Source organism: Primulina huaijiensis, chromosome 10 (assembly GCF_012295235.1).
Source record: "Primulina huaijiensis isolate GDHJ02 chromosome 10, ASM1229523v2, whole genome shotgun sequence".
NCBI classification, from domain to species: Eukaryota; Viridiplantae; Streptophyta; class Magnoliopsida; order Lamiales; family Gesneriaceae; genus Primulina; species Primulina huaijiensis.
The window spans coordinates 3,983,803-3,998,021 of record NC_133315.1 but is presented as its reverse complement, the minus strand read 5'-3'; the positions used below and the strand labels follow the sequence as shown (position 1 = coordinate 3,998,021).

The window sequence follows — 14,219 nt, the reverse complement described above, 5'->3', positions numbered from 1 at the left end:
AACTAAATGATAATTTAAGGCTGCAACAAAAAGAGTGATATCAAACAATATGAAACTGAACCGACTAGACCGAAATAATCGATATTTTTCAGAATAAAAACCGAACAATCCAAAACAGAAACCAATAGAAGCATCGATTCCTCTCCACATTTTTCCAAATTTCTGACGATTCTTTTTCTTCTTTCTTACCCAAAATCATGCTAAATGTTCTTTAATCACAATACAATAAACTAATTATTACTCCTTAAAATTCATTAGTGAACAAAAAATCGTATTGAAGACCACAATCATCGATATCCAAAATAATTTTGCTACAATATTCTCGAAATTCTGAAAATTTAATGAGGATAAATCGGGACAAGATCCTTTGCAAATTCATCAATGGAATGGAAGCTTTGGTTATTCTTTTTTCTTGAAAACAACTTCAGTATCTAAACCAAATCCATCGATACTCCTTACCTCAATTAGCTCCGATTTCTTGAACAGTTTCTCCAATGGCTTCACACTGTACAAATCGTTGGCGGAATACTTATCCGCGCGTCGAGATAGCAACACGTGTAGCACGCAGATCCCACCGCGTTTCATCGTCCGTTCGATCTCCCCCACGAACTTCCACGGATAAAGCGCGTGATCAAACACGTTGGAGAACTCGAAGTCGAAAGTCTCATCGTCGAACGGTTGATGGTGAAAATCTCCCTTGAGCACCAGAGGAGGATAGGGAACCAGATCGATCCCCACCGAATCATTAACCCCGACCCGTTTCATAGCAGCGACTTCCTGCCCCACCCGGGCTCCGATGGAAAGCGCTTTGGACCCATTGGAGATGAGCCCCCTCTGCTTCAAGTTGTCGAAAAACTCGGAGAAAACCTTCACCTTCCGATCCCAATCACGGGTGGTCCATATCTCCCTGAGCTTAGGGTTGAGGGTCTTGTTCAACTGACGCTGGAGGTAGGCATCGTAGGAGGCGTAGCCGGGCCGGATCTTGAGATCGGAAGGCAGTTGTTCCTCTTCGGCGGTGTCGGTTTTGCCAGAGGAATGAAGCGGGGTTTGGCGCGAGAGGAAAGCTAAGACGGAAAGCGAGAGAAACAGGGAGAGGATGACTGGTTTGAGGATTAAGGGAACCTTTGCGAGATGTGCTTTCATGTTGGGATGGGGTAGGATGTCTTCTTCATTCTCGTCTCAATATCTGTTTTTTCCGATCGGGATTAAAAATTTCATTTTTTTGGGATTAAATTTTCATCTGGTTTTCGTTTGAGCATGTGTACCAGTATCCAAAGTTTTTCAACTTTGAATTTACTACCCAATTTTTAAATTTTTCCCAAAATACCTCTCAACCTTAATTTTAATTAAATTGATTTTTCTTTTTAAATTAAAAGTCCATCATGCTTCCGTAAAATAAATTAAATCTTTTACCTCTTTGACTGGAGTAATACCGGATTATATCCATCGTATTTTACGAATTGCTCCTCACAGTCCAACCACACGATCGCAACAGATGGTTACTGACGCAGATTCCTTCAGCAGTACTTGGCACAACCCTAATTCGTTTCCTACCTTAGGGTGTACAATAAAAGATAAAATTTTGAAAATAATACATGAGAGGGGCTAGAGCAAAGATCTCTTTATTCAAACACCAATATTTATTATTATATTGAAACCTCATGTAGAGGAGGAGGAACTTGCTTAGCTACTTATAGTAGCCGAACTTGAAAAACACATAAACTAGAAAGAGAAATATTACAATTTATTTGTTGAAAGAAACGAGGAAAATGTTCGATGATCTTCACTTCCTTCTTCCTGTCTTATTTATAGAAGGCTTCTTCGGATTTGAAACTCGGACTTCAAATCTTGATAAGCCTTTAAAGCTTGCATTAGGGATGGCAATGGGTAGGGTATGGGTCCGATTTCATACATCCATCCCCATACCCATTTATTAAATTCATCATCATACCCATCGGGTATTGAATTTCATCCCCATCCCCATACCCATTGGATTATCGGATACTCATATCCTACCCAAATACCCAATTATCATATACAATTGAATTTTTTCAAATTTAAATTGTTTCAATGAAGTTATGAATATTTAAAAAATTATTTAAATGAACAATAAGAAAAATTATTCACGCTTTATAATAAGTGTGTGTGTGTGTGTATATATATATAATGAAGTTTTATATATTTTCTTCTCTTTTAATATACAAAGCATTGTTTTCTTTAATTTTCAAATTTATGATTATATGTATTGAAAACTCCGAAAATCGGTGGATTGACTGATGAATCTTTAATATAAATAAATATAATTACTATATATATACATATATACATACATATATATATTTATATATATTAATTTAAACGGGTATTCGGGTCGGGTGTGGGTCGGATTATATCAAACCCGCCTCCATACCCGAACCCGAAAATCCCCATACCCGATTACCCAATTATTTAATCGGGTCTAAAAATCCCTCCATACCCTCTTCTATTCGGGTCGGGTATCGGATCCTCCAACGGGTTCGAAGGAAATTGTCATCCCTAGCTTGCATATGGACCATGTAGTGGTTGAGTGGTCTATTAAGGTGGTCCCTCCATTATTTTTGAAATGTCTTTTTCTAGATTATCAATCTAGAAATCAACTTCTCTTCTTCTTTTATTTCTCTACAATACCAGTAGAGATGAGCTTGTAAGATAACTGCTGAAATCTCAGTCTCCTTTTTCTTTGTAATGCTTAATTATCCATCGGAGAGCTTCAAGCTGATCTCTGTTTTTCTTGATTCTTCTTTTCGAAACTTTTAGATATGTGAAATACATTTTTCTTCAGTTTCGTTCTGGTGTGTTCTTCTGGTTCCAGTCTCTACTTATTTATAGATAAAGTTTGGGACCAATTTTCTTTATTTCTTTTTATTGGATTCCCCTTTTATCATTAAAGATAGAGTATCCAATGTTCTTTTGTCATTTTCCACCGATTATTGGTTGTCCTTGTCTTACCACTCACATGGTGGCCTTCTTTTATGATAGTGGGCTAGTCACCTGTCCACTTTAACTTTGTCGGAGAATCTTTGGCTTTTGAGGTCCCCGAAGAAAACGTGTATGTGGTCCATCACCACTTGGTCCTGTTTCGGCAAAATATTTCCAATCAGATCTCGGCTTGAAACATTTACCGAATTCCGGTTCTTTCTGGTTCTGGCATTCATGACAGATGTTTTCTGACCATCTTCCTATATGTGCCATATTACAGAACTTTCGGCGAGTTTCTTTACTGGCCGGTAACTTGTTGTTCCACAGAAGATTTCTTTTCTTTTCGAACAGTTCTTCTGCAAAACTTGTTGTTTTTCCTGTCATGGTATTTAACAGGAACGATCCATTTAAAGAATTTTGATAAAACTTAAATGAAAACTTAACTTTGTCCATCACCGTGAGACAGACCCAGATACCACATGCTCTCCTGGTAGATATGTCATCTTCATTGCATGAAGAGACTAAGACGATTTCATTTGTAGGAGGATCCTTAATAAAATTTTGAGAATTCATATCTGGCCTCCTTAGCTTGATGAAATGAAAGGCTTCGTGTGAGCCTTTCCTTGCTGGTTCTGGTGCTGCACTGAAAAAATACAGCTCCAAAATATCTAGTCTGGACAAATGATAATTGTTTGTCCAAGTTTCATGTACCGCTTTCTGTATCCATTTTGGTAATGCTGATATCTCCGAGAAGCTAGGTGAAGTAGTATAAACTGAGACAAGAGCCCCAAATTCATACCAAGCTTTGACTTCCTTTGTATATGAATTTTGTTTCATCCATACCCTAGGATATTTTCCTGCAACATCAACTCGAACCATAGCTGGGTTGATGTCAACTCTTGTGTTTAATTTCTCCCAAGTTTGCTGGTAAACCTGAAATGGAGAAATTGCAACTTCATTAGTACCAACCTTAGTTATGCCTTTGTCAGTACGCGGCCTAAGGTTGATCTCTCCCTCTTCAATCCCCGAGGTGAAGGGTTGACTTGAGGACTCGAGATAAGGATCTGGAGTCTCAATTTTTGTTTTAGACGACTAATCAGAAGATGATCCCGTCTTAACACTTGTGCTAGGGGTACTTGAATCCCCTGCTCCAGGTATAGAGTCATGTATTCGAAAACTCTCCATTTGGGAAATCGGTGGTTTATCAATGCCTTGGAGGATAGGCCTTTGTGTCACAGACCATAACTGCGTATATGCCTGTAAACATCCTGTAATTCGGTCAGAGACAATTCTCTTATCCGTTTGTTGAAGCCTTCCCGCAACTTCTGCGTTTAATGCTAACTTGTTAAACTCGGTTTGAAGCATTTCAAGGTGTTCCCTCTAATGCCTCTGCATCTTGATAATAGTATCAATGTCAATGTTGTCCATCTCTTGTTAAAAAATCTGCAAGAATATTCTCATGCGATTTAATAATCACAATATCAAAAATATAATTTTGACATAATGCCTGCCATCTTAATAATCTGGCCTTCTCAAGTTTAGATTCTATTCTATTACTTAAAAAAGCTTTCACCTGTGTGTTATCAACTTTCAAAGTGAATTTCTTTGCAAGTAAAAATAATGGCCATTTTTGAAAAGTCCTTTTTACTACATAAAATTCTTTCTCGTTGATATGTCATCTTATGGCTTCTGCATATGAGAATAAACCACTACAATACCTGCATGGTTTTTCTCCATCTGTTGTGAGCTTAGTAAAAACTGCTGTCCACCAACGATCACTGGCATCTGTGTAGAATATCAGATCATCCTCATCTTGAGAAATAGTCATCTTTGGAAGATTCTTACAAATCTCCTTTAATTGGCATAGTCTCTTTGTGTGTTCATCCGTCCATATAAATCTAGCATCTTTTTTCAATAATGGACTAAACATTTTCCTATGTTTTGCTAGGTTTTTGATAAACATCCCATCACCATTAACAACTCCTAAGAAACTTTGAAGTTGCTTCTTGTCTTTGAGACTTTCTGGAAAATTCTGCACTTTTTCCACTATGTGTTCTTGAAGAATAATTCCTGACTCATCGATTTCAATTCCAAGGAATTCAATCTTTCTTGTAGCAATGACTGCTTTCTTTCCAGATAAAACTAGTCCTTCTTTTCTACAAGCATCGGAGAAAATCTCCAAATGTTTAACATGTTCATTCATATCTTTAGACGCTATTAAAACATTATCAATATAAACAAAAATAAACTTAAAATATTATTTAAAAAGATTATCCATCTTTCTTTGAAATATTTGAGGTGAATTAGCCAATCCCATTGGTAATACTTCCCAAATATAATGTCCTTGTAGTGTAGAGAAAGCTGTGAATTTCTTGCTTTCTTCCTACATCCGAATTTGATAAAATCCAGACTTACCGTCAAACTTAGAGAATATCTTGGTGTTGCGTATGCAACTAATCAAGTGTTCCCTACTAGGTATAAAATACACATCAAACTCCAGAATTTTATTAATTTCTTGATAATTAATAACTAATTTGGGTTTACCTCGTTTTATCTCACCATGATTTCTTACCAAAAAACCCGAACTGCTATATGGTGACATTCCTGCTTTGATTAAACCAAGGTCTAAATGTTCCTTGATTATAATCTGCATATCCTTTTGATCAATGATATTCATTGGGATAGGCTTGCAACGGACAAATTCATACTCTTTGCCTTCCTTAATTTTAAGGCAAGCTTTGAGTTGATTTCTGTCCCACCAAATTCAACGGACAAATTCTTTGATCCTTTTCTTGACATCTTCCAAAGATACCTTAGATTCAAACTCTACTTCATTCTTATGCAGATTTATCTTAAGTTATTCTGTTTCTTCTGGTTGGAGATGTTTATCTGCTCTTAACTGGAGCATTGTTTCTCCGAATCGTCTGGAATCTTTCATTTTTGGGTTCAGAAGTTGTCCTGAATCACCACGCTTGCTGCGAAACTGGATTGACAATTTTCTATAAAATGCCTATCGTAGTCTCTGGACTATGATTTTGTGGTTACAAGGAGTTGTAAATACTAATCTTCTAGTCTCATTTTCTTGAGTATAGGACTTGAACATTTGTAAGTAATTGTTTCCTAACAAAATATCAGCTCCTGTATCATGAAAATAAATTGATGGTGTCTTTACCTTGTACCAAGGTGTTTGCCCAGCACCGCCAATCATTATTTCAGTCATCTTAATCCCTTTACATAATATTAAGATTCTTCTGGAAAAATCTCTTCCAGCAATCTTGGGTAATTCTTCTTCCAAATTATTTGGAAAAACTCCTCGTTTTGTTGTACAGATTCCAGCACCTGAATCAATATAAGCAGCAAAATATTCTGTCTTATATTGTTCATATAACATTCCTACTGGAATGTATATGGAGAATAGACTTGTGTTCATTGGATTTTCCATATCTTATCCTCTGTCATAAACTCCATTTCATACTCTAGACGTTTCCAAGGTTTATGTTCCTCGAGAAACTCTAGTCCAAGAATCAGTTGATCTGGTTCTTTTCCTGGAACTCATGTGATATTAACTTCCAATTCTCCAACCTGGATTATTCCTTGGTAAGTTCCTATCATAGGTTGTTCTAAATAGTAGATGGTATTACAAGGAAATTGATTCCTTTTTTTTGTAATATCAAATACTATTTCGACTTCCTTCCACCCTTCTGGGCATCTAAGCTTTCTTATTTTTGAAAAGCTTTTTAGCTCCTGTTGGGTTTCTTGGACAGGGGTTTTTCCCCATCTGTAGCTTGTAATCCTATCTCCTTGAAAAAATAGTCTTCTTGATTCCAATCTAAGACTTTGATTCTTCTGTAGAATTGATTTGTCTTGTATTTGGATATCTGTTTCCTGTATTACCGGAAACTCAACTCGTTTTGGATAAATTGCCTGAAAAACTTTTCCGAATATCTCCGGTATCTCAATAAACTCATTTCTAATAAACAACTCTGAATGATGTGTATTAGATAGAGTATATGAGATTTGATAGGTAATAGAATATGGTCTATTACCTTCCTTCATCAGCCTTTTCTCCTTGAAATTTTGATGTAATGTCAAGGCTCGGCTGAAATCTCGATCTGCCAGATTGTAGGCTATCCTTGGATAGATAACTCCTACAATTTTTCCTGCACAGAGGTTAATGAATCTGGATAGAACATGTAATTCTTTTGTAATGCTGCCAGATGACACCATTCTGTCAATTTTCTTTTAAGGAAAGAAGCTCTTCTTGCCAATGTATCTGGATTTCTAGGTACGTATTCCCTTATAAGCATTTCTCTCCAGGGACTTGGCTTCTTTGCGAAGAATAGCCGCATCGCTATATCTTCTTCGACCCCTGAATTCCATCTATATTTAGTGAATAACATAATGTATTCATCCACCAAACATATATCATGTAATTCAAGACTATACATAGCTTGAGTATATTTCTTCCTCTTCTCTGTATCTTGACTGTTAAAATAGTCTACCCCTATAAATTGTGCTTTAAATAGGGTAGTCATTCTTCCGGCTGTCTCGCTTAGAGATTCTCCGGCTAGGACTGACTCTTTGGTTTCCACTGAAGTCATGTCCCAAGCTATTTTCACTGATCCCATAAGACTCATTTCCAGGAGTTTAATTAATCCTTCTCTGTTGAGATCAAGTATTTCTGCTGCGATTCTCATAGCAGATGTCCAGTCATCTATGAGATCTTCTCTGTTTTTGAAATCTAATACATCAAGGTTAAGCATAACCTCGTAAGGATGTATAAAATCTAAAATAGTTTTCCCATATGGTGTTTGGTGCAAGGGAATTTGATTTCTCCTTGTCCTTGTTCTCGCAGGGTGTGATCCTCCACCAGTATGGAAGTCAGTTTGAGATTCTCTCATGTTTATATTATGAGATCCCACACTTTCCCTTGGTGGTTCCTGAGAAGATGACCAAGTTATAGCAGGTGTTTCACCTCCTGCTGTGTTCATCTTTAGATCTACAACTTTGAGATTTGCGAAAGATTGCGCAAGCTCTTGTAGATCCTCCAGACCAATCCTTTCTAAAGTTGTCATCAGATTAATTTCTTTTCTGCGACAGACTTGATTAGATTGATCATCTTTTCTTCTTCAATCAAAGGTTTCGACACCACTCTGGCTTTCTCTTGTTGATGTAACAAAGGTTCAGTACCAAATGATGGTGGTAACCAACCTCCTGAAGTTCTTTTACTAGAACTGGGTTGTTCTAGTTTTTGAAATCTTGTTTGAATATCCTTTAATATTCCAAGAATTTCTTCCTAGTTTTCAAGGATTTTTTCTTCTCTTTGCGGTACAAAATATAGCATGTTGCCATAATTTTGTACTGTCTTCTGGATTTCTCTAAGATCTAAAGAGAGCTTAGAGGAATCTGGTACTATCTCCATAAACTTATTAGATTGAATCATAAGTTTACCTGAGGGTTCTGAGGAATTCCTTTCTTCTCCTTATATCTAACAATAGTTAGATGCTCTTGTATATATTCCGAAATATTGGAATAAACTTTGTAAATTATTTTTCTCGAACATAAGTTCGGATTCATAATTTTCAAAATTCTGCTTCTCAAACATTTCGTTTCTTTATAATAATAAATCTTGGGTTTGAAATAAATTAACCTTAAGCTCTGATACCATTTGGAAAGGGCGGGGATCAATTCAAATCAAATAAGGAATAAGGGCAATTTTGGTATTTATTAAAAACTTCTCTATCTACAGGTACTAAAACACAAAAGGAATCATTTTGTGTACTGATTCCAAATTAACCCTTTTCGTTTCATATTGTATTTAATTGGTCTGAAAATTAACATCTCAATTTCACGGATATTAAATTTTCAATTCTATAATTCATCATCATTTCAAAAAAACTAAAAATCTATTATTATTACTATTATTATTATTATTATTATTAATATTTATAATAGTGACAAAAATGGTATCTTGATCTGTTTTTTGCTCTTCCAATTTTACCCTAACATGATACAAATATTACACTTTTGTTTTTGTTTTTTAAAATTTCAACACATTTTTGTTTTTATTTTTTTAATAACAACAATTCAACATAGCGCTTTAGTCCCTCGATAATTTGTCAAATTTCACTTTAGTCCTTCGATAATTATAAAAAAATTGTACACACACCGCGTGTGCAAAGTAGCTAGTATTAATGAAGTGTGCCAAATTTTTCATTAGGAGATCTTATAAGAATTAAATAATTATCTACATCATCGTTTCAAATATCGATTGAATTGATTGCCCAAACTGAATCAGCTCAACTGACATATCGAAGAACAGTTCAGCTGATGTCCAGTTGATAGGTGGTTCAGCAGGAGAACTTCAGAAGCCCGGCCAGCTGATGAAGAACTCAACTGATGAGGAGCCCAACTTATCAGTTCAACTGAAAGAGTAAAATCAGTTCAACTGACGAGTCAACTGATTTCACCAGCCCAACTGAAGATCAGTTCAAATGACCAGTTAGGAACGTCAGTTGGGAATCAATCGGTTGCAAATCAAGACAAGCTTTTCTAAAATGGATTCTAGCTACGCACAAAGGTACAAAGCATCTGTATTATTAAAAGTACAATAATGGACGTTGCAGCAAAGCATAAAGCCAAAATGTTCCAGAAGACTGTCGGAAAAGTCGAGACACAAATTTCAAGGAACATGTTCAAGCTGCAACAGATACAATAATTGATTCTCACTGTACGATCAAACCTTCACGTCTATAAATAGAAGATCAGTGAAGACCAAAGTGTGAGAGAAAAAGAAGAGAGAGCACGCTTACTGCTTATAAGAAGCAATCAGCCCATAGGGAATACACAAAATTCATATCATCTTGATTTAAAAGCTATTTTCCCTCAGTGTGTGAGAACACCTTTCCGGTGTATTCATTGTTCAGTTATCACACACACTCACTCACCACCATCACTCAAATACAGTCTTGCACAAAGACATTAAACATGTGTATGTAGTCTTTGACACACAGACGTTAAACAAGTGTTGGCTGGGAGGTGTTGCCTTCAGTCTAGTCTAGGAGTTCAGTTAGGCAGTGGGTAAGTCCTAAGCTGGGTGGATTTGTACAAGGTGTTGTATAAATCAAAGTCTTCTAGTGTATCTTATCCGAGGAAATAGAAGAGGTGACGTAGGAGCAGTTGAAGTCTCCGAACATCCATAAACATATTTTGTATATTTTCCTGTTTAACTATTGTTTTTAAACTGATTTGATCAGTTAGAGCATCTGTCAGTTCGGTTTTCACCATAACTGAACTGATATATGGTAGAACTGATCCCCTGCTTTTCAGTTATTCAGATTACACAAGTTAAAAGGCTTTCAAATATAGCACCTTTCTTCACGAAGGATTACTTCGAGTATTTTCCGCTTGGTACTTTAACCAAAGTCGATTTAATTCATCGGTGTTAACATTCTTAGAACACGAAATATTGCAGCTCTTGGAGAATATTGTGTTTGAAGCATCTCTGGTGCCCATCACACGATCCTTCAAGTTCACAAAATTGGCAGCTGTCAAAATGGATCAGTGAAAATTTTTTCATTCGAAAATTTTAATTTTGATTATATGAACAAGATTTATACTCTCGATTCATCATCGCAGTCTGATTGTCAATCGGAGTTATAGTTCAAGATTATTTATTTATTGTATTCAGAATCTATTAATTAAATAATAATGTTAATAGTTGTGACTACTATATATACATAGTTCTCATTAAATGTTCTAGATGGATGTAGAATTGATTGACTAATTGATTAATTAATTAACATTTAATTAAGAAAATTAAATAATGGTTATTTAATTTTANAAATATTGGAAATGATAAGTAAATGCAATAAATAAATAGAAAGACACGAATTTTTTTATGGATGTTTCAAGATTAACAACTTTTACGCCACTCGTTGAAATCAGCAACCGCAACTGTTCATACTCAACTGATTATTGTTTTCGTGCATTCAGCTGGTCATTCAGCGATCAATTTGGCCTAGATAACATCCGATTTTGCCCAACTGACGTGAATACAACTTGTTCCAGATTGAGTTTTATGATCAGTAAAGTTTGTGGATTGTCATTTGAATCATCTAGCTGAGAGATATCATCAAAATACATAAGCTCGCCAAAAATTCAGTTTGGCTAAATTCAGTTTCAGTTTCCTTCTTGTGTTTGGAATTTCACAAGTGAGTAAATATATTAGAAATACAATAACAAGTTTTGTTAACATCAAAATCAAGATTGTGAACATGAAATGTTCCAACATATATACATATGTGGAGTTATAAATATAAATATATATAACATTCATTATCAAAAGATGACTTTGCATGATATATCCTACATGAGAATTTTAATTAATGGGAAAAAAAGGAATCTTAATTAGATTAGGATTATGAATCCTAACAGAATTGAGTTAGTATATTTTTATTAAAATGCGATCTAAGGTTGATAACATGTAACATAACCATATAAGAAAAATACACAAAATTCACTTTCGTCCAACTTGAATTTTTGAAGGAAAAATTTAGTCACCCTCTTCCAACGCATCGCCGACCTGACGCAGTCACAACACCATCGGATTTTTGAAATTCCGGCGATCCAATCTCCACACTAAATCGTTTATATCTCTAGTGTAATCTCAATGAGGAACTCAGTCTTTGACCATGGATCTTATTTGACGATCAAAGAAAGATGAAGATATGTTCGTAGGGATTTATAAGAATGATCAACTTCACTAATCTCGTACTGATTTTGTATCCAATTTTAAATAAATAAACATTTTATGAATGTTTTAAATCATACGATGCCAAAGAAACGTTTTGAACAGAAAAAAAAAATCAAACTTCCGTTGCGTCTTAGACATGAGAAAACGATACTCTATCACAAATCTCATCGGTTGTATCATATGTTTAGTTGATTAGAAGAAAAACAAAAGACAACTTATTAGGAATCTTATCTATCATAAAATTAGATAAACTATTTCTCCTCAAATCATAATGTTTCTAGCAATTGGCCAACAAAATGGACAACATTAAGAACTATTATTTTTTACGTAGAAACCACTTTGTTCTAATTTTAGTAAAGAACATAAAAGAACAAATGAACACTTAAATAAAAATATTTGTCCAACTTCTGAACAGAATATTGTCAGCAATAATTGGATGTGCAATTAATGAGCACACATTTGTTGACAAAATAAAAAGATGGAAGACGTGTTTTGAAAATTTGCAAATGAAAGGAAGTTTCCTACAAGCGGTTTCACACCTACGGGGAGCTATATAAATAGAGCTCCCTTCCCTCATTTCATATCATCCCTTCTTCGAGTTTTTTCTCATCCTATAGCATTTGAGTTCTTAGTTCTATAATATTTGTGAGGTGTTTTGTTCTCCTGTATTAAGAGAGTGTGTGTTCTCTTTGGAAACACAGTGAGTGAGTTGTACACCGCAAAATATTATAGTGGAATTCTTTTCATCTTGTCCGTGGTTTTTACCCTAATAATTTTCAGGGGTTTTCTACGTAAATCTTGGTGTCCAATTTATTCTTTATTTTTGAGTTTATTATCTCAAATTACCGTAAGTGGGACCAACAAGTGGTATCAGAGCCTTGGTTTAAAATTTCTTAAAATTCTGAGTATGCTCTGTGGTTGGAGCCTAGACTGATCTTCCACATCAGAAAAGATTTTTTGAGATTTTTTTATTAAGACGGGATTATTTTGTCCAGTCTATCAAACTGTTGTAAACATAATGGCGGGCATGTACGAGATAGCAAAGTTCAACGGTTTATGCTGTGGAAAATAAAGATACAAGCAGTTTTAAGAAAAGAGAATTGCTTGGCGGCTATTGGAGATAGACTGGTGGAAATTACGGACGATATAAAGTGGAATGAGATGAATGATAATATTGTTGCCAATCTACACTTGGCTATAGCAGACGAAGTACTGTCAAGTAACTCTGAGATAAAAACAGCAAAAGTTATCTGGGATACTCTGACAAAGATGTACGAGGTCAAATCGCTACACAACATGATTTTCCTAAAGATAAGGCTTTATACTCTTTGGATGGCGGAGTCCTCATCGATGATCGACCATATCAACATATTAAATACTCTATTTGCCCAACTTACTTCCATGGGTCATAAAATAGGGAAAAATGAACGTGCGGAGCTTCTACTTCAAAGTCTACCAGATTCATATGATCAACTTATCATCAACATTACCAACAATATTCTTATGGGCTTTCTAAGATTTGACGATGTCTTAACTGCGGTTCTCGGAGAAGAAAGCCGGAGTAAGAATAAGGAAGATAGGTTGATAACTTCGAAGCAGAGATGTTATCTTCGAGGAAGATAAAGTAAAGGGAGACAAAGGCACACCGAATTTCGAAACTACTATTTTTCAGGTGGAAAATAAGACAGACGAAGGTCAAGTTTCTTGTGAAGCAGTACCAGAACATGAAGAACAAGAGCATGTTGAGTCTGAAGTTTCCGATGTGAGGCAGTCAACTCGAGACAGAAGACCACCAGATTGGCTTTCAGATTATGTCACTGAAAGCAATATTGCATATTATCTATTATCAGAGGATGGTAAGCCATCGAATTTCCACGAGACTACTCAAATCTCGGATGTATCCTTGTGGATGATAGCAATGCAGGAAGAATTGGAGGCATTACACAAGAATAAAACTTGGGATCTTGTTACACTACCACAAGGAAGGAAAGCCATTGGAACAGATGGGTCTATAAGATCAAGCGTGATGGCAATAACCAAGTGGAGCGGTATCGTGCTAGATTGATGGTAAAAGGGTATGCTCAGAAAGAAGGCATTGACTTCAATGAAATATTTTCACCTGTGGTTCGGCTTACAACAGTCAGAGTAGTGTTGGCATTGTGTGCGGTGTTTGACCTACATCTAGAACAGCAAGATGTGAAAACAGCATTTCTTCATGGAGATCTTGAAGAAGAAATCTATATGCTCCAGCCAGAAGGTTTTGCGGAAAAAGGCAAAGAGAGCTTGGTTTGCAGGTTGAACAAATCTCTGTACGGTCTCAAACAGGCGCCGAGGTGTTGGTACAAAAGATTTGATTCCTATATCATGAGCCTCGGATACAACAGACTGAGTGCAGACCTTTGTACGTATTTCAAGAGGTCTGGTGATGATTATATCATTTTGCTGTTGTATGTGGACGACATGTTGGTAGCAGGCCCCAACAAATATCAGGTCCAAGGATTGAAGG

The 14,219-nt window shown here is 35.8% G+C and overlaps 1 protein-coding gene across 1 annotated transcript; it reads right to left on the bottom strand.

Annotated features, from left to right (window-relative positions):
* Positions 1-225: 225 nt before the first annotated feature.
* LOC140986376 (uncharacterized) lies at positions 226-1,246 on the bottom strand. Its single transcript, XM_073454592.1, has one exon. The coding sequence runs from the start codon at positions 1,141-1,143 to the stop codon at positions 400-402; it is 744 nt and encodes a 247-aa protein (XP_073310693.1). The 5' UTR covers positions 1,144-1,246; the 3' UTR covers positions 226-399.
* Between the last annotated feature and the right edge of the window lie 12,973 nt (positions 1,247-14,219).

Excerpts from the sequence above, each read along its gene's own strand:
- LOC140986376 (XM_073454592.1), bottom strand. The coding sequence starts at position 1,143 with ATGAAAGCACATCTCGCAAAGGTTCCCTTAATCCTCAAACCAGTCATC.